Below are 25023 nucleotides of genomic sequence, written 5' to 3'. Positions count from 1 at the left end.
TTATTGAGGACGTGGAAGGATGTCAGTTTTGAGAGGAACTCGAAGCAAAAAAGGATTCTGCAGCAAGTTCAGCCTGCATCACAAGCAACCCTGTCACACAGGCCATATGACCCACAGATCCCATGGTACTGGAGGTATCTGTGGTAGGAAAAGAGGAGCCCTCATACATTGCTGGCAGGAATGTAAATGGTGCAGTCCCTGTGGAAAAGTTTGGCATTTCCTCAAAATGCTAAACATAGAGCTACCATCTGACCCAGCAACCCAAGAGAAATGAAAAAATATGTCCACTCAAAAACTTGTGCACCAATGTTCATAGCAGCATTATTCATAATATCCAAAAAGTGGAAACAACCTAAATGTACATCAATCGATGAATGGATAAACAAAATGTATATTCATACAATGGCCAATGTTTGGCAATAAAACATTAGGAAGTACTGATACATGCTATAACATAGATGAACCTCGAAAACATGTTCAGTGAAAGAAGCCAGACACAAAAGACAACATATTATATATGATTCCATTTATGTGAAATGCCCAGAAGAGACAAATCCATAGAGAAAGAAAGTAGATTAGTGGTTGCTTGGGGCTGGGGCAGGGAGAAGGGGAGAGAAGCAAGAATGGGGGATAACTGCTACAGGGTACAGGGTTTCTTTTTGGGGTAATTAAATGTACTAAGATTTGTACAACTCTGTGAATATACTAAAAACTGATGAATTGTACACTTTGGTGTTTTGTTTTTACTTTATTTTTTTAAATTTTTATAGGAGTAGAGTTTCTTTACAATGTTGTTTTAGTTTCTACTGTACAGCAAGGTGAATCAGCTATATGTATACATATATCCCCTCTTTTTCAGATTTCCTTCCCATTTAGGTCACCACAGAGCATTGAGTAGAGTTCCCTGTGCTATACAGTAGGTTCTCATTAGTTATCTATTTTAGACATAGTATCAATAGTATATATATGTCAATCCCAGTCTTCCAATTCATCCCACCCACCCCTTTCCCCTTGGTATCCATACATTTGTTCTCTATGTCTGTGTCTCTATTTCTGCTTTGTAAATAAGATCATCTATACCAATTTTTTCAGATTCCACATATATGCATTAATGTACAATATTTGTCTTTCTCTTTCTGACTTACTTCACTCTGTGTGACAGTCTCTAGGTCCATCCACGTCTCTACAAATGACCCAATTTCGTTCCTTTTATGGATGAGTATTATTCCACTGTATATATGTACCACATCTTCTTTATCCATTCCTCTGTCGATGGACATTTAGGTTTTTTCCATGTCCTGGCTATCGTAAATAGTGCTGCAATGAACATTGGGGTGCATGCGTCTTTCTGATGAATTGTACACTTTGTATCACATATTAATGCCCACCAGAGGGCTTCTACTGCAGGAAAGGCATGCAAAAACCAAGTGGACAGGATCCAGTAGATGTTAGCCAGCCTCTGTCCTTGGCCACCCTAGCGTTGGTGAAATGGGATCATGAGTGGAACAGCCATGGTGACAGAGATGGAGGTTATGCACAGGCCCTACAGCACCATCTCTCTCTCCCCAAGGTTGATCTGGCTACTGCTGCTGCTGCTACCCAACCTGTCAGCAACAGAGACCAACACTCAGGCCCCCAGTATGGTATCATCCTTCAAGGAGGCCAACCAGCCACCTACGGCCATGTGGGCCATAGCTGGAAGCATCCATCCTGGAAATGGTAGCAATTCATCTTGATTGGATTGGCACATATTCTGGGCATATCATTTGCCCTTCCTGCCTGGAGTGTCTCCACTAACACCATCACTTGAAGGCTCACAGAGTCAGGGCCTGCGCCAAGGTGAAGCAGTACAAAAGAGTACAAAAGAGTGAGTTTTGTACACTTAAGGTACTCACCTTAAGGTCTGCACCCTAGGCACCTCACTTTCCTCACTCTAGTCCCATTCCTGCGGAGTATCTGATTTACCGTCATGAAGCCATAGACAATTTTGCCTTGGACCAAGGGACCCTATCAATGGCCAAAGAAGAAAGCAGTGGGCACATGGAATCCAGTGGTCTTATCACATACCACATCGTCCAAAAGAGGCTAATCTGATACTGGTTAAATGACCTCTTCAAGATGCATGCAAGGTGCCAGGTATCCTTAAACCAATGGCCAGTATAAGTGGAATGTCCTCCAGGGGTAGAATTTTCCATCTAGGAACCAAGAGATGGAAATAGGAGAGGCCCCCGCTCATCTTTATTCCCTGTGACCCCCTTAGGGAATTTGTGCTTCCCATGCCTGCAACTCTGGACTCTGGGCGTCTAGAGGTCCTGGTCCCCAGAGGGAGCTCGCTTACACCAGGGAACAAAATAAGAGTCTCATTGAACTTAAAAGTATGGCTGCCTCCTGGACACTTTGTGTTCCTTGTGCCAGTATACCACCAGACCAAGCAAGGCCTCACCTTACTTCCAGCAGTGATTGACCCTTGCCACCATAAGAAGGTAGGGATGCTGCCACAAGAGTGGGGGCAGGGAGGAACATGTTTGCCACTGGATGTCTCTTCAGTAGACTATAGCAGATGTTCTTGGTATCCCTAAGATCTTCTTTTCCAGTTCGGTACCCTTATGCCCCAGCTACCAACTGAATTCCTACTAAGAGCTTACCAACCTCCGCCCAAAAATTGTCTTTGGGTGATTGCAGGCACCTCACAGTTTACATTTCCCCCAACCCAGGCTGCCCCTAGCCAATGACTGCCCAGTGCGGGGGCTATGCAGAAGCCCAGCTTCCTTGACCCCAAGTGGGGCAAGCTCTGTGATACAACCTGCACTTCCAAGCAATCTGCAAAATCATGCCGAGGCTAGACTTGGCCAAAATCATGTTCTTGCGCAGCTTCTTCCCCGCCCCTTCCTGGCTTTCCCCGTTCCCTTACAGGCATCTCCTGAGAGCACACCTTAATAAATCACAGGCACATGAATCCCCATCTTGGATTCTGCTTTTAAAGAACCTGACCTGAATTTACAAAAGTGGTTTCAGTTTTCATGTGAATATAAAATTTAAATGAAGCTTAATTTTAAGTAATGACAAATTCAATTTGAAAGTCATCCTCTAGACCAGCTATTCCCAGACCTGTGACTGAAATCACATGGCAGATTTCTTAAAATGCCATTTCTAGGTCCTATCCTGGACCTCCTTAACCAAAACTCCAGAAGTGTGACTTAGGAGTCTCAATTTTTTTTAAAGTTCTCCTGGTATTTCAGCTCATCGAAGTTTTGGAACCCATTGGTTTAGACCAGCGGTCCCCCACCTTTTTGGTACCAGGGACCAGTTTTGTGGAAGACAATTTTTCCACGGGGGGTGGGATGGAGGGTTAGTTCAGGCAGTAATGCGACCAGTGGTTCAGGCGGTAATACGACCGATGGGGGGGGATGCAAAGTGGCAGATGAAGCTTCGCTCACTCACTGGTCTCTCACCTCCTGCTGTGCGGCCTGGTTCCTAACAGGCCGCAGACCACTACCCATCCGAGGCCCGGGGGTTGGGGACCCCTGGTTTAGACAACTTAACTTGTATTGGGTTGTTGCTATATACCTCTCTATATATGAACTTGTGAAATGTGCAAGATAAAACTTTGAGGTCCCTCCCAACACCACATGTCTGTGATTCAGCTAACCATGCATTACAAACCAATACCCCTTAACTGAAAAAAAAAAAGTGATCTTGGTTTTAAATCAATCTTAGTTGATTAGTCTTTAAAATATAATTTAATATAAAACTGAACATAAACATTTCTGATTATGGTACAGGTTTGATTATATTTCATGAAATGGTAATACTTCTTTTTAATATAAATTATATATAGTATATAAGTTATACATGTTATTGTATTAGTCGGAATAGACTAGGTAATGCTGGGGCAACAAACACCACCAAAATCTCAGTGGCATAACCCAGAAATGTTTATTTCCTTTTAATACAAAGTCCACAGCATGTCTGAGCGCCTCTTCAGGGCAGCTGTCCTCCTGGTCCACCGCTCAGTGGTGCAGGAAGCTTCCATCTTAAGACGCCTCAATCTCAGTACATGACTTGGAATTCTCTGGTGCTAGAAAGACTCGCACTGGAAATTAAATGCGGTGGCCCTGAGGCAATCCTGGCCATTTCCTCTGATCACATGGGCCACCACTTATTGGCCAGAATTAGTCATATGATCCTACAATAAGTGCAAGAGCAAAGGAAGGGTAATCCTGCTTGTTGCATGCCCAAAGGATAGAACTGCATACAGGGAAGACTAGCAATCCCTACAACAGTTATTTTTTAAATGTGGAAGATTCACAAAAGTGGGGAAAAAAAATGTGTGTGTGTGTGTGTGTGTGTGTGTGTGTGTGTGTGTGTGTTCTATCACTGCTATTGGGTTTTGGTTTATCTCCTTTGAGTCACTGAAAACACAAGTTCTTTTGAATAATGGGGTTTCTTTTTACAATTATGCATCCTCACTGTAGAATATTTTTAAATACATCAATGCGTACCAAAGAAAAGTTAAAACCCTTGCAATCTCATCTCCAAAAGATAGTCACATATGACTTCTAATCAAAATTAGAATCACATCATTCACACTAATTTATAATATGTTTTTTCTCCTATCAATACATACAAATTCAATTTTTAATTCCCATTTGCTAATGATCATTGATTGTGATTTCAGGAAAGGCATTTCTCTCTGGGTCTCAGTTACTCTGCCTCTAAAATGAGGGTGTTATCGCTAATTCACCTATTGCTAATTCATACTAAGATTGATTTAAAATCAAGATCACTTTTTTTTTTGTCAGTTAAAGGATACTGGTTTGTAATGAATGGTTAGCTGAATCACAGACATGTGGTATTGAGAGGGACCTCAGAGTTTTGAGAAATGCAAATCAAAACTACAATGAGGTAGCACTCACACTGGTCAGAATTGCCATCATTAAAAAGTCTACAAATAACAAATGCTGGAGAGGGTGTGGAGAAAAGGGATCCCTCCTACACTGTTGGTAGGAATGTAAGTTGGTGCAGCCACTGTGGAAAACAATACGGAGGTTCCTCGGAAAACTAAGAATAGAATTACCATAAAATCCAGCAGTCCCACTCCTGGGCATATATCCAGACAAAACTATAATTCAAAAAGGTACATGCACCCTTATGTTCATAGCAGCACTATTCACAATATCCAAGATATGGAAATAACCTAAATGCCCATCAACAGATGAATGGATAAAAAGGTGTGGTATATATATACATATATATATATACATATATATATATATATATATATATATATATATATATGATGGAATACTACTCAGCCATTAAAAAGAATGAAATAATGCCATTTGCAGTGACATGGATGCAACTAGAGATTATCATATTAAGTGAAGTAAGTCAGGAAGAGAAAGACAAATACCATATGATATCACTTGTATGTGGAATCAAAAATATGACACAAATGAACCTATCTACGAAACAGAAACAGAATCACGGACATAGAGAACAGACTGGTGGTTGCCAAGGGGGAGGGGGCTGGGGGAGGGATGGAGTGGGAGGTTGGGGTTAGCAGATGTAAGCCTTTATATATAGAATGGATAAACAACAAGGTCTTACTATATAGCACAGAGAACTATATTCAATATCCTATGGTAAACCATAATGGAAAGGAATATTTTAAAAACATAAATTAACACAACACTGTAAATCAACTATACGTCAATTTTAAAAATAAAAAAATAAAATAAAATAAATAAAATGAGGATGTTTGAAGAGATCATCTCGAAGATGTCTTCCAGCTCTGGTGACTTGAGAATATATGCAACTCCTGATGCCTATACATGTTCCTCTTTCTCCTCTCCTCCCATCCACAGGCTACAGCTAGGACTAATTGTACCTTGGAGAACAAAAGCCTTGAACCAGCCTCTCCACTTTCAGAACTCAAAACAGCACCTAGTGGTTGGGCTCCTGTCTGTCAGGGTGATGTCCAGAGGTCTCACCTGCTCTCACTCTGATATACAAAATCTCCTTAGGGCCCTGAGCCCCTGGCCAAAATCTGTTACCAATGTTTGCCAAGCAAGACTACCATTACTTGGAACTGCTGGATCTGAGAATCTCTGATTAGAAAATAACATTGGAGGTTATTTCCCCCAATAATATGTAAGCTCATAAAACAAGGACTTTGTTTTGTTCACAACTTGTACATCCTGTCTTTTAGGAAGTTTCTGAGATATAGTAGGTACTCAATAAATATTCGCTCATTTGAATCAGTGAATCTAAACTTATACCTAACCTTTTCTAACATTCCCAAGAAGGATGCCTGCAACATCTGCTTCTACATCTCCAACATCAGAAAGCTCATTATCTTCTGGAATAATTGATTCCATTGTTTCACCGAGAGACAGGTGTAACTAAAGGATGGCCGTGTCAAACTCAACATATCCTCTACCCCAATTACAGAAGGGTGGACACGCCAAATGGGCAAGAGTTGGTTCTGCGAGTGTAAATACAAGCTTCACATATATAACCTTCCCATCTGTAAACTATATATTACTTTACAGGACATATGTGTCCATTTTTTTAATCCTGCCTTGAAGGTTAGGCAGAGGCAGGATTTAAGTTCAGTATTTGTTGAATGGCTGAGGCTTTCTGCAATTTTTACATAGGTCACCAGGGGGCGCACCTGTTGCTTAAATCGTCACTTAATCATCCCTGCAGCTGGAGACCGGCAGAGTCTGAAGGGCGACCCTGGACTTGAAAAATAATTAACCAGAGACATTTAGATCCTGTCACTGGCCCTTCCTATAATAAAGGAACGATGCTAAAATGCTGATAGCCGGGGCACGTCACATCTACTGAGAAGGGTGGATAGAAATCCTCCCTTTACCATTGATTAAATAGCCAGAGGAGAGAAAGCCAAAGACCTACAGCTGAATATTATGGCTTCAAGGTGAAGGGGTCCCAGAGCCTTGCTGACCTGGAAGGAGAGTCGTAGAGACATTACCTGCTGGTGCTACCTTGTTCTCTAAATCCCTGGCAGTCTCCTTCTAAAATATTAGGGCTAGAAGGAACTACAAGAGCATCCAAGCATTTCCTCCAACCTGTTTTACAGAGGAGGAACTGGGGCCCCGAGAAAAAAATTATTTGTCCAAGGTCAAATGACAATCGAGTGGTGGAACCAGAATTAAAACCCCGGAGGTCATTTCACTGAGTACTTAATAGTTTGGCTGTTGGGGGGGCGGTCTTTAGGAATTACCCTTTGGATTCAGGACAACCTAAACTCTATTGGTGATTAAGATTGGTCTTTTTAGAAGAGGTTATTGATTATGATATCTTTGCTCAAAAGAGAAAGAGAGAGAGAGAGAAAATGAAGGAGGGAGGGAGGGAAGGAAGAGAAGGGAAAGAGGGAAGGGAGACAAGAGTTTTCTGATGGCCTTGTCTCCAGGCAGCCTCTGTGGCTGCTTGCCCTTCCTAGCAACTGCAGCTATGCTGCATTGTTTGAAGCACTCTTTTTTTTTTTTTTTCCAAAATCAAAAGATGAAGGATAAACTCCCAAAACAAAAGGCATTTTTCTTCCAAGGGCTTAGATAAACCATAATTCAAGGACAAAAGAGTCAAGGGTGAGCAATCCCTCAAAAACCATCTGCAGAACAATTAAGCATTGCCAATAGCACAACTCATTTCTGAAGTGCAGACTTGGAGAGCCTTTGCAAGCCAGAACTAGAAAGGATCTTGGAATCATCATATTCAAATACCTCACTTTACAAATGAGGAATGTGTGGTTCACAGAGGGGAAGCGATAGGGTCATAATTCAAATGCTTACAGAGACCAGGGAAAGCAAGCTGGGGTCAGATAAGAGGTCTCTTAGATGGGTTCCAGGAAATATATGACTTTCCCCTTTAAGAAAAACAACAGAGCAAGCATCCTGACAAATGGCAAATAACACAGGCCCTCAGTAAAGACGGTAAGAGTGGAGACCATGGCAAACTGGACACAGTCTGCCTCAAGGAAGCAACTGCTACCCAGATTCATTGGTCGCTGTCACGTAGGCATGTGAGCCTGAACTTACCAGATCTTCTGTTATTTTTATATGGATTTGTACTTGCAATGTCCTGATTTTTTTTAACGATGGCAACTAATTTGAATTAGTTGTAGACCAAACAGAGCCCTTCTGGAGTCTAGACTGAGCTGCAAGTTTCCTGTGTGCACCCTCGGGACCAGGGTACTGGGGGTGGTAGGGAGAGGGCCTTCAGCTCAGACATCTACTCACTTTGTGACCTTCCAGAAACCACTTTTCTCTAGCGTCTCTTTTCTCATCTGAAATGTGAGGGGATCTCTCAAGTTAGATCTGACAGTCTGTGGTCTCTGAGTGTTCTTGACAGATCGAGATTCTAAATTAGCAAGGCACTGTGGGTAGAGCATAGGAACTAGAGGCCAAAGGCCCACAAACTCCTGTCTCTCCATGTCCTTGTCCCCTGGAACTTCCAACACCACTTGTCCAAAACTGAGCGTATCATCTCCCTACCCAAATGGCCCCTCAGCTAGCCTTTACCCACAGTATATGGCACCACTCCTCACCTAGTTGCCCAGGTCAAAAACCTTGCCTTCATCTTAAGCCCCTCCCTCCCCCTCCACCCTCATCCAATCAGCAAGTCCTGTCAATTCCACTTCTCTCTCGACTCTGTTCACTTCCTTCCACCTCAAGGGCCACCATGCTAATCCAGGCAACCATGATTTTTTCACCTGAATCACTGCATCAGCCCCCTAACTATCTCCCTACCTTTATTCTTACCCCCCTCCAGTCCATTCTTCATACTGCAGTCAGAGTTGTCTTCATAAAACACAAACTCCCGGTTTAAAATCCTTCCGCGGTTGCCCTCAAGATGAAGTCCAAACTCTTTAACATGAGGCCCCTGCTTTGGTTGGGTTTGGTTTGGTTCCTGACCCACACACACGCTGAAACCTTTTCTCTTGCCCCTGCCCCTGGAGTTGGCGAACTTCTGCAGAGAAGAAACTACAGCTGCTAACTAGTGAGCTCCCAGAACCCAGCACAGTCCTGACGCCTGACAGCCACTTGCTATTGGACGAATGAGTGTGGGAATGAATGAATGAGTGAATATATGAACCCAAAGACTCCACCACTTAGTAGCTGTGTGACTCTAGAACATGTGCACACACTTTCTCCATCTGTAAAAGTGCCTGTCCTTATAGGTTGTCATGAGAGGAAATTAGACAACAGGTATAAATGGGCTTTGGAACCTATAAAAGCAGGATCTAGGTGTTAGTTGCTACATACCTGCTCTGCTCCAGTTTCCTTGCTCAGTATCTATCTCAGTATCCTCCCCATAGCCTTAAAGTATGAGTTAAATGAGTTAATAGATGTAGCATGCTTTGAATAGTACCTGGCACATTGTAAGTAGTAGACAAATAAGTATTACTATGATCATGGCAATGATGACAATGACGACAGATCTTTACAGCCCTCTGAGGTGCCAGATGTAGAGGACATTTTGGGCTGCTCTTGTGGTAACAGCCTTCTGATTTCCTTTTGGATGAAATCTTGGGCGAGGTATGATGGGACTGTCAATCAAGGTGTGCCCTCCCCTAGCCAGTGGGGTGAGCCCACAACCAGAACTCAGCCAATCGGACTCTCACTCTCCCAGGACTTCGAGTGGCAGGAAAGGTGCTCATGTATCCTTGTGGTGACACCTAGGTGTGACTGTGGAGATGTTCCCAACCCTGAAAACTTCTGGAGCTTCCTGAACCCCACCTTTCTAAGCATGGTCCTTCAGTCTTCCCTTCCACCAATGAGCTTCCCCATGGCCTTCCAATCAATTCCTCTTTGTTTGGTTAGCCAACGGTCACTTCTGTGACTTGTTTCCAGAGACCCCTGGCTACGCACTGCTCTGGGGTCAGGACACTAGTTGGCCATTAACTCACTATGTTCCCTCAGGCAAGGCATTTCTCCTCTCTGGACCTCAGTACCCCCCTCCTAACATGGGGGCCTTGACCAGGCTGGTTGCTCCTAACCCTGGCCAATTAGCAGAATCATTTGGGGGAACTTCCTTAAGACTGAGCCTCACCTCCATCCTACTGAACCAGATTTTCCAGGGGGAGGCCTGAGAATCCATATTTTTTAAGCAGTTCCCCCAAATGATTCTGAGACACAGCCAGCTTGGGAAGCACGGGGCCACACAGCCTCTGAGAGCCCTCTGAGAGCAGAAGGGCTGCGATTCTTGATGCTTCTGTGATGTCTCAGACACTCACAGTTCAGATCCAGGTCTCATCAATCTCCCCACTTAGAAACCTCCCGTAGCTTCCTGGCACATCAGAATAAAACCCAAACTCCTCCCACAGCCTTCAAGACCCCCTGCAGCCTGGCTCCTGCCCTCCTCTCCCACCTCATCTCTCTCTCTGGCCTTCCTGCTGTGCCCAGAAGAGAAAGTTCTGCTCGGGAAGCTCTTCCCCTACTCTGCTCAGCTGGCTCTGAGGCAGAAGATAGATGGGCCCCAGGCTGAGCAGCTGGAGTTTGTCCCCTGTGGACAGAAACTCCAAAATAGCAGGAGCGAGAGAGGCGCTGAGCCCCGCCCAGATAAGAGACCACATATTTCTCATTCTCAAGGTCAAGGAGACCTTCCCGACTACACATGTGCAGAAAGGCTCCTTGGAGGTCAAAAGGGAGGGGGCGTCACTCCATAGTAAGTGATGTCAACCTACCCATAGGCCTCTTCGCCAGAATCCATCTTGCTAAGAGATGCACGTGCACACAGGGAAGGACCCTGAGATAAACCAAATCTGGACTCAGAACCAGGCAAAGCAAGATGATTGGCCAAGAGAAACCTGGAAGAAATGCCCCATATAAGTGATTCAAACTACCACGAGGGCACAACTCTCTCTCGGAGTCCGCCCGTGTGTCTAGCCACATGTACCCTTTTTCCTCCTAATAAACACTTTGCTTGTTTCACTACTTTCTGTCTCTTTGTGGAAATTCACTTCTACAAAGTTGATGGGCCAGCGCCTTGTCACTGGCCACTGGCCCTGATGGTCTAGTGGCTAGGATTCAGCACACTCACTGCCGCAGCCTGACTTCAATCTCTGGCCACGGGAACCAAAATCCTGCTTCAAGCCACTGCAGGCTGAGGCCGCCTGAGATCAGCTCCTTCTTGTAACTCAAGTCCTGTTCAAATGTTATCTCCTCTGAGAGGCCTTCCCTGAACCCTCAATCCAAAGTGTCTCCTCTCCACCTACACTCCCCATCACCCACACTCTCTTTTCTTTTTCTTCATTGCACTTACCACTGTCTGAAATGATCCTTTTATTCATTGTTTTCACCCAGTTCATTGGCAGTGTGTTCCCACTAGACTGTAAGTTCCGTGAGAGCAGAGAAGCTGACTATCCTATTCTCTAACATGTACTCAGCCTCTGGAACAATGGCTAACACAGAGTAGGTGCTCCATAAAATATTCGTTGAATAAATCTGCTTTGCAGGAGCCCAGAGCAGTGACCACGGGAGAGACAAAGTTCTGACTCCCACTCCTCCTGACACAAGTGTTTCTGATGTTTCTTCCTGGGATTGGCAGCCTTGTGCCCTTGGCCTTCACCTTGAGCTGACAGGCTGGTGTCTGCGGTTCCCGGAGGCTCAGCCAGGATCTGTGGGCAGCTCCCAAGCAAGCTTACATCACACCCACACCCACACCCACCCCAGCAATTGGTCTCAGCTCAGGTTCTCCTCTGATAAACCTCGCTAACGACCTTGGCTTTTGCCAGGAAACACAACTGGGGAGGTGAGCTCTTCGGAACACAAGGATGTCCTCCCTTTAAATCAATTGTTTCACACAAAAGCTCTGCTTTTTTGTTTTCCCGTCTCCCTCCCCATAGCATCTGCCATAAAACTCAAATCGTTGGGAATGGTACTTGGACACTATTCTTAGACCACTAAAAGGATTACCTTTGCCAATTTAAGTGTGGGGATAATGTCGGGCTTTCACTGAGAGACTCCACCAAAATCAGCACCATGAATCCCATTTATGCATTTGCTGTAACAATGACACAAAGGTCACTGGCCACAGGGACCCTCAGGGTCTACAATCAGAAAAGCCTCAGAAGACTTGCTCTGAGAGGTAAGTGCTAGAGCTGCCTAAATTCATCAAGGAAATGAGAAAAAGAAAAGGAGAAGAGAAAGTGGGAAGGAAAGGAAAACATGAGCTAGCAAAGCAACATGACCTACTTTGCCACTTTAGGTATATTGTTCTGTCCTTCCTCTCTGAAATTATAATTCAACTATTCAGCAAAAAGGTACTGAATACCTGCTATATATCAGGCATTGTCCGTGACATCTGGGATCCAACAGCAATCCAAAGAGACAGTGATGCTCCCCCAAGCAGCCTGGCATTCTAGTGGAAGAAGACAGACAACAAAATAGTGAACATACTAAACAGATAAAGTAATCTAATTTGTAATGCGTAAGTATATTTATTACTATAAAATATATAATAGAACCTCTTATGTGCTATATAAAGCATATAACATATTTGAAATATATAACATAGCTTATAAATCGTCCAGTACTTCGGAAGGTAAAATGTGCCATCCTAAAAGCAAAGACAAAGGGAGATTGGAACTGCTGAAGAGGCAGGCAGGCTCCAGTATCAGTTAAGAAAAGTGGTCAGGGTAGGTCTCATTGAGAAAGTGACATGGAGCAAAGACCTGAAGGATGTGAGGGCATTAGTTCTATGTAACTTGCTGTGGCCTTCCTTTTTGATATCCAAGAAAATTAGAACCGAATTTGAGACTCAAACCCAGTACTCTAGAGGCCCCTGTGGTCTGCAAATGTGTGGTCTTTTGTCCCCTGGAGAGGTAGGACGGGACAGTGGTTAAGGGCATGAGTTCCAAAATCAAACTAGATTTAAATACTGGCTCTACCACTGACTAGTTACATGACTTTGGGCATCGTATTTAATCTCTCTGAGCCTTGGTTCCCTATATGCCGAAATAAAGATAATAATAGCACTCACCTCGTAGGACTCTTTTAAGGATTAAATGAAATAATATACACAAATTCCTTTGCATGCCGGAAGAACTCAATAAACACCGGCTGTAATGATTAAGCCTTGTCTCTCAAAGTTTATTTACATTTTCCTTGGTCCTGATTCTCTACCTTTATTGATATTTTAACATTGTTTTATGGTTTCTACTCCTGTGGTAAGCAACCTCAAATCCTTTGTTGATTGGGGTGGGTTATAAATAAGTAAGTAAATAAATAAAAATCTGGATGGGGGACATTTTCACTGAAGCAAAACATTTCATTACTGACAGAGTGAATTGCAAGTGAGGTCATAAGCTAGAAATATTGACTCCAACAGTGCATCAGAAACCACCAGCAAGCCACTCTCTGGTTACTCAGACCATCTTTCTCTCTCCCAAAGCCCTCTTCCTCCCCTCATCAAGAGCGGGTAAATGAGTCACACAAAATGACTCAAGAAGTCTAAATCCTCCCAACCTCACAATTACTTCACTGCCGTGGACCTCACAGAACACTCCTTCTTCTCCATCAGAGAAGAGAAAGGAAATCGATGGGGCTACTTTCCATGGTGATGGGGTTAAGGAAGAGGGGTGCTTGCTGAGTGCAGAGTCAGACGTATGTTAGAATCTCATTACTGCTATTAATTAGTGAGCGCTGTGGCCGTAGGGAAGTCCCTTGCCCTCTCTGTGCCTCAGTTTTTCTCATCAGTAATAACAGAACCTCCCTTTTAAGGGGCTTGTGAAGAAGAAAGAAGAGAGTCCATGGAAGCAACGTGAATAGCTTATTTGTAAAGCCCTCAATAAATGTCAGACTTTCTTTCCTTATCTGTACCCGAGGGCAACACTCAATGGACTATAGGAATCTGGAACATTTAAATAAGAGGGTGTACAGGGCAGACACGGGATGAGAAGACAAGTTTGGGTATATCTCTATGTGATAGAAACTCCCTACAAGAAGCAAAGGAGAAAGATCATTTTTGATCCCCTACTATTTTCTAGGTATATTATCATTCTCCTTCCTCACCATAACCCTTTGAGATGGGCATTGGTATCCACACCTGACAGCTGGGGCTGGGCTTTGAACCCAGAGCACACAGGTAGGAATGCTTAGGAGGCAGTGCTGGCCTTCCAAAGTTGACTTTACGAAGGACAGCAACTAGCCTCCACCATAGGATATCACAGGCACCACTGACAGAAATCTGCCAACTCCCACCCTCCTTGGAGAGCCACGCCCTTGTGACTCCCAAGCTGGCTTCAGCAAAAATCTGGGCCAGGGCTTCCCTGGTGGCGCAGTGGTTAAGAATCCGACTGCCAACGCAGGCGACACAGGTTTGAGCCCTGGGCTGGAAAGACGTCACGTGCCGCGGAGCAACTAAGCCCGTGCGCCACAACTACTGAGCCTGCGCTCTAGAGCCCGCGAGCCACAACTACTGAAGCCCGTGCGCCTAGCCGTGCTCCGCAACAAGAGAAGCCACCGCAATGAGAAGCCTGCATACCACAACGAAGAGTAGCCCCCGCTCGCCACAACTAGGAAGAGCCCACATGCAACAACGAGGACCGAACACGGCCAAAAATAAATAAATTTTAAAAAAAAATCTGGGCCAGGGTGACCTTGCTTAGGCTCCCTCACTTCATCAGTCACCAGGGTCTCTGCCCTATGAGCTTGGGCTTTGGAATTAGCTAGATCTTAATTTGAAACACATACCCCTCGCATATCAACTGTAGGGCCGTAAATAAGTCACTTCTTTCTGGTTCCTCTTCTGAAAATGGTGACATCAAAATGCCTGCCTCGCAAAATTGCCATGAAGATTAAATAGAGCATTGAAAACACACAAAACAGGGCCTGGCACATACCAAACGCTCATTTATGGTAGCTGCTATTGTTACACTGACACTGTCTGGGGAAAATCAGCCTTGTGCTGAATGACGGAGATGATACTTTCAGGGAGGGAGAGTGGGCCCTTGAGCACTGGCTGACACATCTACCCACACTTTCCCCATTATCTGACATTTGACCCTTCCCCTTGTTCCACAAGAAACAACTTGAGGATAACAAGACCCAGCTGGGCTCTGTGCACCTCCTAGAAAAAAAAAAAAAAGATGAATCAAGGCCTAGCCCAGGGCCTCTCATTCACTGCCCTTGATCCACCAACATGGACTGATGGTCCCTTCTGTGCTGGGAACTGGAGAGAGAGGAGACTCAGGACTTCATAGGGCACTTGGGGTAAAAGACAAGGAACCGTTACTATAGCAAACAGAAAGGAATAAGGGCTGAGTGTCTTTGGGAATATGAGAGAAGCCTCCATGGAGAAAGAGGTATTTGAACTGGAACTTAAAAATTAGGTAAGACATGGCAGGGGATGGTATCCCAGGCTGAAAGCACAGCATGAACAAAGGCTAGAAATGGGAAAATGCAGTTTGTTTAGAGAACAGAGTAGTGTGGTAAGGCTGGAGAACTAGGATGCCAAAGGACTAAGGTGAGAGCTGGAAGTGAAGGGCCAGTGAACCCTACAGGCAAGGAACACAAAATAAAGGTCATGACTACCATGGAGAAAATGGGGGAAGTGGGTCTGCATTTAAAATAGGGTGGTCACAGAAGGTCTCTTTGAAGTGACACACTTAAGAAGTAAAGGAGCAAGCCATTTGACTATCTGGGGGAAGTTTCCAGGCAGAGAAAATAGCAGTGCAAAGGTCCTGAGGCCACAGGGTGGCTGCCATGTTGGTGACGCATTGAAAAAGGCCCGTGTGACTGGAGTGGTAGGAAGTGAGGTTACAGAGTTAAATAAAAGGGAGCCAGCTCATGAGAGGCCTTGCAAGCCATTACAGGGGCTTTAGCTTTCACTTGAACGAATGGAGAGCCATTGTAGGATTTCCCGTAAAGGAGCAACGCGATCTGACTTACGTTTTAAAAGGATAGCTTTGACTGCTTCGTAGAGAATCAACTGCAGGGGGCCAAGGGTGGCAACGGGGAGACCAGTAAGGAGGCTATTGCAGAGATCCAGGCGAAAGAGGACGGCGGCTGGAACCAGGGTGGTAGCCCTGTGATGGTGCGCCTCGGTTTCCCCATGTGAAAACGAAGCTTAGGATGCCGGCCCTGTATGCCTCCCAACGTCTCAAAAAGCCCCCATCGGGATGGAATGCCAGGAACCTCCGGCCAGCGGGGTGCCAGCCTGGGAAAAGTGGGACTCTGGGGCGCGTGGGCAGCTCCTTGCGCGTCCAGGCCGCCGGTGCCCACGAGAAAGCCTAGACAGGTACACGCCCCGTGATGCGCGTCAGGAGGGTGAGACCTGGCGGAGGAAGGTCTTGCTCCTCAGAGACTGAACAGGGAAGGGTGGGAAGGCGAGTGCCTCTCCCGAGTCCTGGAGCGGGTCCTGGGTATCCGGCACTGTGCGCGCCGCTGTATGCAACTACTGTTTGTGCAGGTGCGGCAACGGCGTCGTGCGGACATCACGCGGGGAGCGCCACAGCACCCCCTCCATGCAATTCCCCCCCACCCCCAGGCTATGACCCCTTTGTCTCACTTTTCCCTACCCCCAGCTGTCTGCCTGGCGGTCCTGCACCGGGTTCGGCGCGCACGGCCCCGCCGGTGTCCCTCTGGCGGCCGCCGTAGCAGCGCAACCTGGGCCTGGGGCTCCCGAGAGGAGAAAATCATGAATGAAATAGATGCGGTGCTCCCGCTCCCCCGCCCTCCTGGTCCAGGCAACCTCGGCGTGGGGGCGGCGCCTGAGGGGACTCCGAGCGGAGCTGCGGGGTGGGGGCGCCCGAGATCCGGGTCGGGGAATAAGGGTCCGCGACCCGGCCCCACCTGGGCCCTGGGCGCCGCAGGAGCTCCCCGCCCCCGCGCTAGCCAGCCCCTCAGGCCCTGCGCAATTCCCCAGAAGCGGCGCAAGCCCGCCCGGGGGCGGGGCGGAGCCGGGACTAAGGGCGAGGAGCCGACCTGGCGGCTGCGCCCGAGACTCCGCAGCCGAAGCGCATTTGGTGAGGTGATCTGAAGAGGGAGCGCGCACGGAGCGCGGGACTGAGCGCCGGGCAGACGGACCGACGGACGGACGCCCCCGCACACGCAGACGCACGGAGCTCGGCGAGGTCCCCGTCACACACACACACACACACTCGCGCAGACACACACAGGGACACACACACACTCGCGCGCGCACATCCTCCCGCCAGCCAACCCGCCCGCTCGTCGGCGCCCGGAGTCCGCTCTGGCCGGTAAGTGCGGCGCCTCCGTCGGCGCCTTTGTGTGGGGAGCTGGAAGGTGGAGGGCGCGGGGTCCCTCCCAGGGAGCCCCGGCAACTGAGACCTCCTCCAGACCCTCAGGCGCAGAAGCCAGCGCCCGCCCCCGCCACGCCCCCATGGGGCTCCCGACGCCCCGGGACTGGGGGAGGGGTCCCCCACGCCTGGGAGGGGACCCGGCGCTGGGTAGAGGGGAGAGAGCAGCGGCCACTCCCCACGAAGCTCGTGCGCGGTTCCGGAGCGGGAGGGGAGGGATCGGGATGGTGGTCCGGGGTGCGAGCCTCTCTGCTGCCGTGGCTGGTGCGCGGCTCTTGGCTGCATTACCTACCTCTCCATGGTCTGAGGCTCCGGAGGAAGGTTGGAGATCGCCGCTAGCCTGCTGGCCTGTAAACCGGGGCTCCCAGCCTTCGCTTCGCTTCTCCTCCCCCGGACCGTGTAGCTTAAACCACCAGTTCCTCACCCGCCCCCAAAATAAAAGCCCAGCGTGTTCCCCTCCCCCAGATGCCCCTTTTTCCTGGATGAGGCCCAGGCTCCTGCAAAACGTGGAGATTGCTCGGGTCAGACTTCTGAGGGGTTTACCTTACCAAGGATCATGTACCTTAGAGGGTCAAGACCAGGTGAATCTTGGGAACTCATTCAACGCCCTCATTCTACAGACGGAGAAACTGAGACCCAGTGAGGTGGCTTGACCAAGGTCACGGGAGAGTTACTGGCAAAACCTGCATTAGAATCTAGCATCCCTGGCTTTCATACTCATGTCCTCTCCTATACAATTCCATCCTTATCCTTGTTGAAACCCCAGATCCCAAAAATTTACCGGAGTGTGTCAGGAAAGTCTTTGTAATTCCAGCCCTGCCCCCTTTTGGAGCATCAGGTGCCATTCATTTCCTACCATACTTACTGTTTAAAAAAAAAAAAAAAAGGCCTTTAATTTGCCTCTTTCAGCCTCAAAGGAGATCTTGAGATTTAGTTTGGGAGAATGAAGCAGTCCTGGACAGGAGATCAGATTCCAGGGTGTTAGTCCTGGTTCTCCCAGGAGTCACTGAACCAGTGTCCTTAGTTGGACCAGGTAATGTCATGGTCAAGGAGTCATCCCCCTTTCCCCCCACCTTGACCTGACTGTGTGCCTTCCCCCTCACTCTACCCCCCTCCTTAAGGGCCTAGGTCTTCTAATCCAACCAGGCTCCCTTCATCATCCCTTTGTAGAGGTCTCTGAGTCTTTCCTGTCCGGCCACCTCTCCCTCCTTGATGTTTGTTGAGTGCGGCCTCTTGGTGTTGCTGACAGAGCTGCAGGGGAAGCTTGAGTTACAGCCTCACCAGGCTCGGGTGATGGCTCAGGCAAGGCTCCCTCAAAGGCAGCTGGGTATCCCCAGAGCTGAACCCGATGCCTGGTGCAGAGAGGGTGCCCCGAGAGGTATGTTGATGGAGTGCAAGCTGGATGGTGAATGGATAAAGTCAGTCATCTTTGAGAAGACTCTGTTGGATGGGGGAGTTGGCAAGGAGGACAGTGTTCAGTCTCTAGGGGCCTGAGGCTCTTGTCTCAAGAGCTTCCTTCTTGGGTGAGCAACCTGGCATGGAGCAGAGACAGGGTGACCAGCTGGCATAACTCCAGGGGCCACCACTCACATTTTTGTGCCTGTAAATGGCGTTGTGCTCCAGAAGCACCATTTACATAGACTTCATAATGAGCAGTGGCCCGTGGGTTATTGCAGTGCCATGGGTCTCACCCTCAGAGTGAAGAGATCTGGCTGGACAGTTGCAGTGAATGCTTATAATCTTTCTGGGTCTCAATCTCTCCAAAAAATAAGATCATTGGATTGGTGTCAGGATATCTTTCAGGTCTGAACTGTTGTGGGGGGGGCTGGGGAAGGGGGGGAGCACTTATAGTTTTCCTCTTCTATTACTCTGTGATGAAATCATTTATGTAGGGTACTTAGCACAGGGCCTGGGGCATAGAAAAAGCTCCGAATAGGTAGCTGTTAATATCATTAAGGCCCCAGCCTTATGAATATACCTTCCACTTCTTTTTTTTTTAATTTATATTTATTTATTTACGTATTATTTTGGCTGTGTTGGGTCTCCGTTGCTGCGCGGGCTTTCTCTAGTCATGGCAAGCGGGGGCAACTCTTCGTTATGGTGCATGGGCTTCTCATTGCGGTGGCTTCTCTTGTTGCAGAGCACAGGCTCAGTAGTTGTGGCACGCGGGCTCAGTAGTTGTGGCACGCGGGCTCAGTAGTTGTGGCACATGGGCTCAATAGTTGTGGCTTGCAGGCTCTAGAGCGCAGGCCCAGTAGTTGTGGCGCACGGGCTTAGTTGCTCCGTGGCATGTGGGATCTTCCCGGACCAGGGCTGGAACCCGTGTTCCCTGCATTGGCAGGCAGGTTCTTAACCACTGTACCACCAGGGAAGTCCACCCTCCACTTCTTCCCTTCTTCAGATTGCCAAAGGACATGAGATTTTGAATCCTGAAAGTCCCTCTCCCTCAAAAAATCTCTCCTCCACTGATCTATTCCTGGACTTAGGGCTCAACCAGCATAGGACATCCATGAAGTTCCCTGGGAGAAGTCACTTTTGTTTATCAGTTATTTCTCACCTAAGGATGATTGAATTTGATAGTTTATATACAGTCAAAGCTTTTCTTACACACTGTCACTTATATTTAATCCTCATAACACACCCATGATATCAATAGCATTATTATTCCCATTTTATAGATGCGGAAGTTAAGACTCAGAGTTTAACTTATCTAAGGATTTGTACTGTAAAAGTCTCAGAGCCAGAGAGCTGTGTCTCCAGCTCAGAGCTTTTGACCCCAGATTCTGAACTCTTTCTTCTATGTCACGTTGCCTGTCCTTTCCTGAAACCTGTCCGAAAAGAGAGACAGATGACCCCTTGGATAGAAGCGAGAAGGAGGGGTTTATTCTTCTGGAAGGCGAGGAATGGCTTTTTGGAGAAGCGAGGTAGCATTTGAGCTGGGTCTAAACGATTTGTACAACGGAAGGAAGGAGGAAAATATTATAAGTAGTGGAAACAGCATGAGCAGAGAGCCGGCGGTGGGGGCTTCTAGGACGTGTGTAGAAACTGGAAAGCAATTCATTCCAACTGGGCAAAAAGGATAAAAGAGGAGCCATGAGAAGGAAGCCTGGGTAGGAAGGTGGAGGCAGTTGCTGGGAGCCTTGAGTGCCAAGCCACGTGATCATCGGCCTTTAGTTTTTGAGTGGGGGAGAGACATGATCAAACATGGCCATTAGGAAACTCACTCTGGCTGCCCCATGGAGAACAGATTGGAGGGGGAGAGCCTGCTGGCAGGGAGCCCAGGTAGGAAACAATGACAGCGGTATAGGTAAGAGTTAAGGAGGGTTTGGATAGGGGAGATGGGGGGCGAGGGGTTGTAAGAATGAAGAGAAAGAGGAGTTGAAGCAGGAGGCCACAGTGTCACCAGAACTGGCAGCGGATTGGATGTGGGAGTGGAGGGAGGGAGGAATGAGAAGTGACGGCAAGGTTTGGAGCCTGAGTGGCTGGGCATCCATTCTCAGACAGAGCCCAGCAGGAGGGGGAAAGGGAGGCTCAGGAGTGAGGGCCATGATCTGACAGGGTACCAGAATGACTCCTGCAAAGCTGGCTCACCGAGCACCCCAAAGTGTCCAGAGCCAGTTGCTTCCTTCCTCCTTCATTCATTCACTTATTATCCAAATACATAGAAACATCTGTTACATGTGAGGTTGTTCTAGGCTCTAGGGATACATTGCTGAAAAAGATGAACTTCCTGTCCGAGCTCTACCAAGGGAGACAGAAAAGAAAACGTAAGCAAACTGTAACATTTCAAGAGGTGAGCAATGCTCTGGAGACAAATAAAGCAGGATGAGTGTTGACTGTGGGGGAAGAGATTTACCTTTAAAAAGAATTGTCTTCAAGGAAGCGGTATTTGAACAAAGACCTGAATGATGTGAGGAAGTGACCTTGGGGAAGAGCATTCTGGGAAAAGGAGACCGCAAGTGCGAAGGCCCTGGGGGTAAGAATAGCTTGGTGTTTTCAGGGAACAGCAAGTGTGGCTGTAAAACATAGGTCAAGAGGGAGGGTGGAAAGGAAAACGGTAGGAGAGAGGGGCAGGCCCAGATCACATAGGTGCTTACAGGCCTGAAGAATAAGAGATCGTATGATGTTAATGAGTACAAGAGAACTGGAGTCCTGTTCTCCTTGTGTTCGTCACGCCTAGAAAACCAAGCCCGACACTCAGCAGTGGCTCACTAAATCGTTGTCTAATGAATGAATGTTGGAAACCACCATTTATGTACGAAGCCTCCTATCTTGGACTAAATAAAGATGTAGCATAGTAAGGGCATAAGTAAGCTGTGTATGATCAAAATGATAAAGCTCAGATGATTTGAATATCTGTGATGTCATCAAGGATGAAAATTTGAGTCACGTCTGTATGTTCAGTATGGCTGTTGATAAGGCGAAATAGTAAAACATACCCGAAATGACTGTAAAACAATTAAAATGGTAACATTTTTTGGTCTTCCCTCATCCCCTTTCCAGTGCAAATATACAACCTTCTGGCTTCATTTCAAATTTTCCCTTGTGCAACTCTTATGCCCTCAGCCATTTCCCTTGTAGAGATTTTAAAGAAACTCATCTCTAGCACAAAGGCCCATATTTGCAGGACAGGGAATTATCATCTTCAGTAACTTGACAGATTCCCAAAAATGGCAGAGAGGGCAGTGGGGAAAAAGAGACTATTTATAGAAGTATAAATTCTTTAAGCACCCAATTAATTGTTTAAATGGATCTATAAATGCGAATGGAAAAACTCCAGAAGATGGTTAATCGTTTAAAGCTTTTTCTCTGCATTCAGTTGAACACAGGGTATGTGTAAACATTTCAAAATGTACGGCACCCGTTACCAAAAATTTTAACTCACACACCAGGAAATATGTTCTTACCGGTGTGGGTCAGCGCAGCTATCTGTGTGTAAGTACCTGTGTTCAATCCGAAGTTTACTCATGATTAAGTGACCTGAGGCAAGGTCCTTCCCCTCTCCCAAACTGTTTCCCCATGTCTAGGAGGTAGGGCTTGGGCTTCTAGGGCCCCTATGGCACTAAGCACTATGGTCTGTGATATCTGTAGGCCCACACTGTTGTCTTCCTGGAGGACAGTGACCACTGTCACAGTGTGGGCCTGTGGCTCCCTGTGGCACTCAGACGATTTGGTGGATGGGAGGTAGACAGGCGGTCCTGTCACAGAGGAGATGGGATGCTTCCATCAAGCAGACAGAGCCAGATACTAGGCTGGACCTTCTGAGAGGGCAAGTTCACAGGTAGTCTAAGTCTTCTTAGAATCATTGTCTCTTTAGGTGCCCTGGTCCAAATTCCATCTGATTCTGCATGTTTTTTCACCTCTAGGAACTGGAAACTCAGGTCAGCTGAAGAAAAAAACTAAAAACCCTTTTAGTTTTTGAACAGTACCATCACCAAAAAGCTCTTCCTTACCTTAAACCATGGCATTACGGACAATAAGGTCTTCCCCCATTCTTCAATATCATCCCCATCTTTTTTGCATCTGGTGAGACGTGAGACAAGCACCTTGGCCACCAATATCTGGCAAAGCTCCAGAATTCCCCAGACTCTTAGACAGAAGAAAGCTTTTCCCACTCAGCTGCAGCACATAGAATAAAAGCCACCCTCCTTCCTGTGTCCCCCTTGAAGCAGCCTTGACGCAAGTTTCCATACCTGGGGTGCGGCGTGCTGAGTTGGGAAGGGATCTCCTCGAGCTAGATGCAGGGGATCAACAATTTGTAAGCGAGCAAGCATCTTGGTGAGAATTCCTAACTTTGAGCTAATGTAGGGGATAAGCTGTTCTTGGCCAAGTCTGGTTACTGTTACTGTGATAGCAGAACACAGACCCTAAATTGCCCTTCCTTTGCATGGTGAGGTGGTTGGTTGATGTCATTAGAGAGACATACCAAGCTTTGATATGTCTTTCTTAAGAGTGGAAATGTTCCCTTTCTCCCCCAACTCTCTGGAAGCCACTCAGGAGCGATTCAGTGGACTTCAATGGTGGGTGGCATGTGGCCGTCTGAAGTGGACTCCAAAGAGTGTATATTTCATTATCTGCCTAAGCGTGTGACCCAGCCTTTGAAAAATAAATTACACTGTAAAAATAACACAACCTACTATAGAACAACTGTAAGGTGAACCATGATTTTATATGTCCTATTCTGTTTCTTCTATAGATCTGTATCTTTTATAGTTGAAATGAGTCCACATCTAGTTTTGTACCCAACATTTTTCACTTCACATTTTCCCTGTAACTTCTGTACTCATACATGACCTTCTTCTATCCTCAATGGCTTCCATACTTTACTTAATCATTTCTTAATTGGTGGACATAGCAGTGAACATCTTCAAGCACACAGCTTTTCCATCTCAGATTCTCAAGGCATCTGATTTAAGCATCCCCAATAGGGTATGACAGGACCCGGGGGAGGGGGAAAAAAAGAGCACAAGGTTAAAGTACATGTCGTCTGTGGACAGATGCAGGTTGATTTCATGGGTACAAATGACGTGATCCTGGGTCCTGGGGTAGAAAGAAAACAACGGACACCAGAGCTGGAGCCATGGAGAGGATGGAGAGGGACATTATGGGCCAGGAGGCCAAAGTCACAGAGCGCTGAGGGTGTGATGGAGGGGTGTCAGATTTCAGATGGAGTCCCTCCAACATTTTATTGATTTGTTTTGGTGTGCCTTTTAAAAATTATGGTGCAATACATAAAATTTACTATTTTAACCGTTTTAAGTATATAGTTCTGTAGCACTAAATACATTCACATTGTTGTGTGACCGTCATCAGCATCTACCCACAGAGCTCTTCTCATCTTGCAGAACTGAAACTCTGTACCCATTAAACAATAACTCCTTCATTCTCCCCTCCCCCCAGCCAATTGTAACCTCTCTTCTACTTTCTGTCTATGAATTCACATGTTCTAGGTACCTCATGTAAGTGGAATCATATACCATTTGTCCTTTTGTGTCTAGCTTATTTCACTTAGCATAGTGTTTTCAAGCTTCATCTGTGTTGTAGTGTGTGTCAGAATTTCCTTCCTTTTTAAGGCTGTTGTATACGTCCTTTGTACGTATATAACACATTTGCTTATCCGTTCATCTGTTGATGGACACTTGGGTTGCTTCCACCTTTTGACTATTGTGAATGATGGAATAATGTTGTTATGAACGTTGATACACAGGTATCTGCTTGAGCCCCTGCTTCCAGTTATTTGGGGTATATACCTAGAAGTGGAATTGCTGGATCAAATGATAAATGTGTATTTAATTTTGTGAGGAACCACGGGGTGCTTTTTATTAAGGATTTTTGTGTACTCATCAAAAAAGACCACTAAGTGAAGTCTTAGGACTGGAGGGTCCAGGAAGAACCCATTCATTTTTTTAAGTAAATTTTGTGTAGGTTTCTGCATGGCATGAGGGAGAAGACAGACAAGGGAACAGAATACAAATGAATCCACCCTCCATTTCTGAAGAATTATTGTGATTTAGAGGCATCGTGACTGGGAAAAGAAAGCTCTCAGGAGAGATCTTAGGGATGGAATTCATTCATGCATGCAGGTATTCACTGTTCCAGGAAATCCACACGCCATGAGGACCTTGCCCACAAGCAGCTTGTGTGTGTCCGTTGGGGGCACCAGAGAGTAACCAGGCAACAGTGGTCTGTACTGATGCTCGCTACAGTAATCTGAAATACTAACTTTTCTGAGTGCT

At 46.5% G+C, this 25023-nt stretch overlaps 1 protein-coding gene across 1 annotated transcript in view; it reads left to right on the top strand.

The window, feature by feature from the left end:
* Positions 1 to 16262, top strand: part of LOC136126973 (mas-related G-protein coupled receptor member X2-like) — a 43834-nt gene extending 27572 nt beyond the window's left edge. Inside the window, 2 exon segments of the mRNA XM_065882415.1 lie at positions 15928 to 16062; positions 16137 to 16262. Coding sequence (XP_065738487.1) covers positions 15928 to 16062; positions 16137 to 16262 — 261 coding nt within the window.
* Positions 16263 to 25023: the final 8761 nt, after the last annotated feature.

This window comes from Phocoena phocoena, chromosome 8 (assembly GCF_963924675.1).
Source record: "Phocoena phocoena chromosome 8, mPhoPho1.1, whole genome shotgun sequence".
Taxonomy (NCBI): Eukaryota; Metazoa; Chordata; class Mammalia; order Artiodactyla; family Phocoenidae; genus Phocoena; species Phocoena phocoena.
This window is presented reverse-complemented; position numbering and strand designations above follow the sequence as displayed.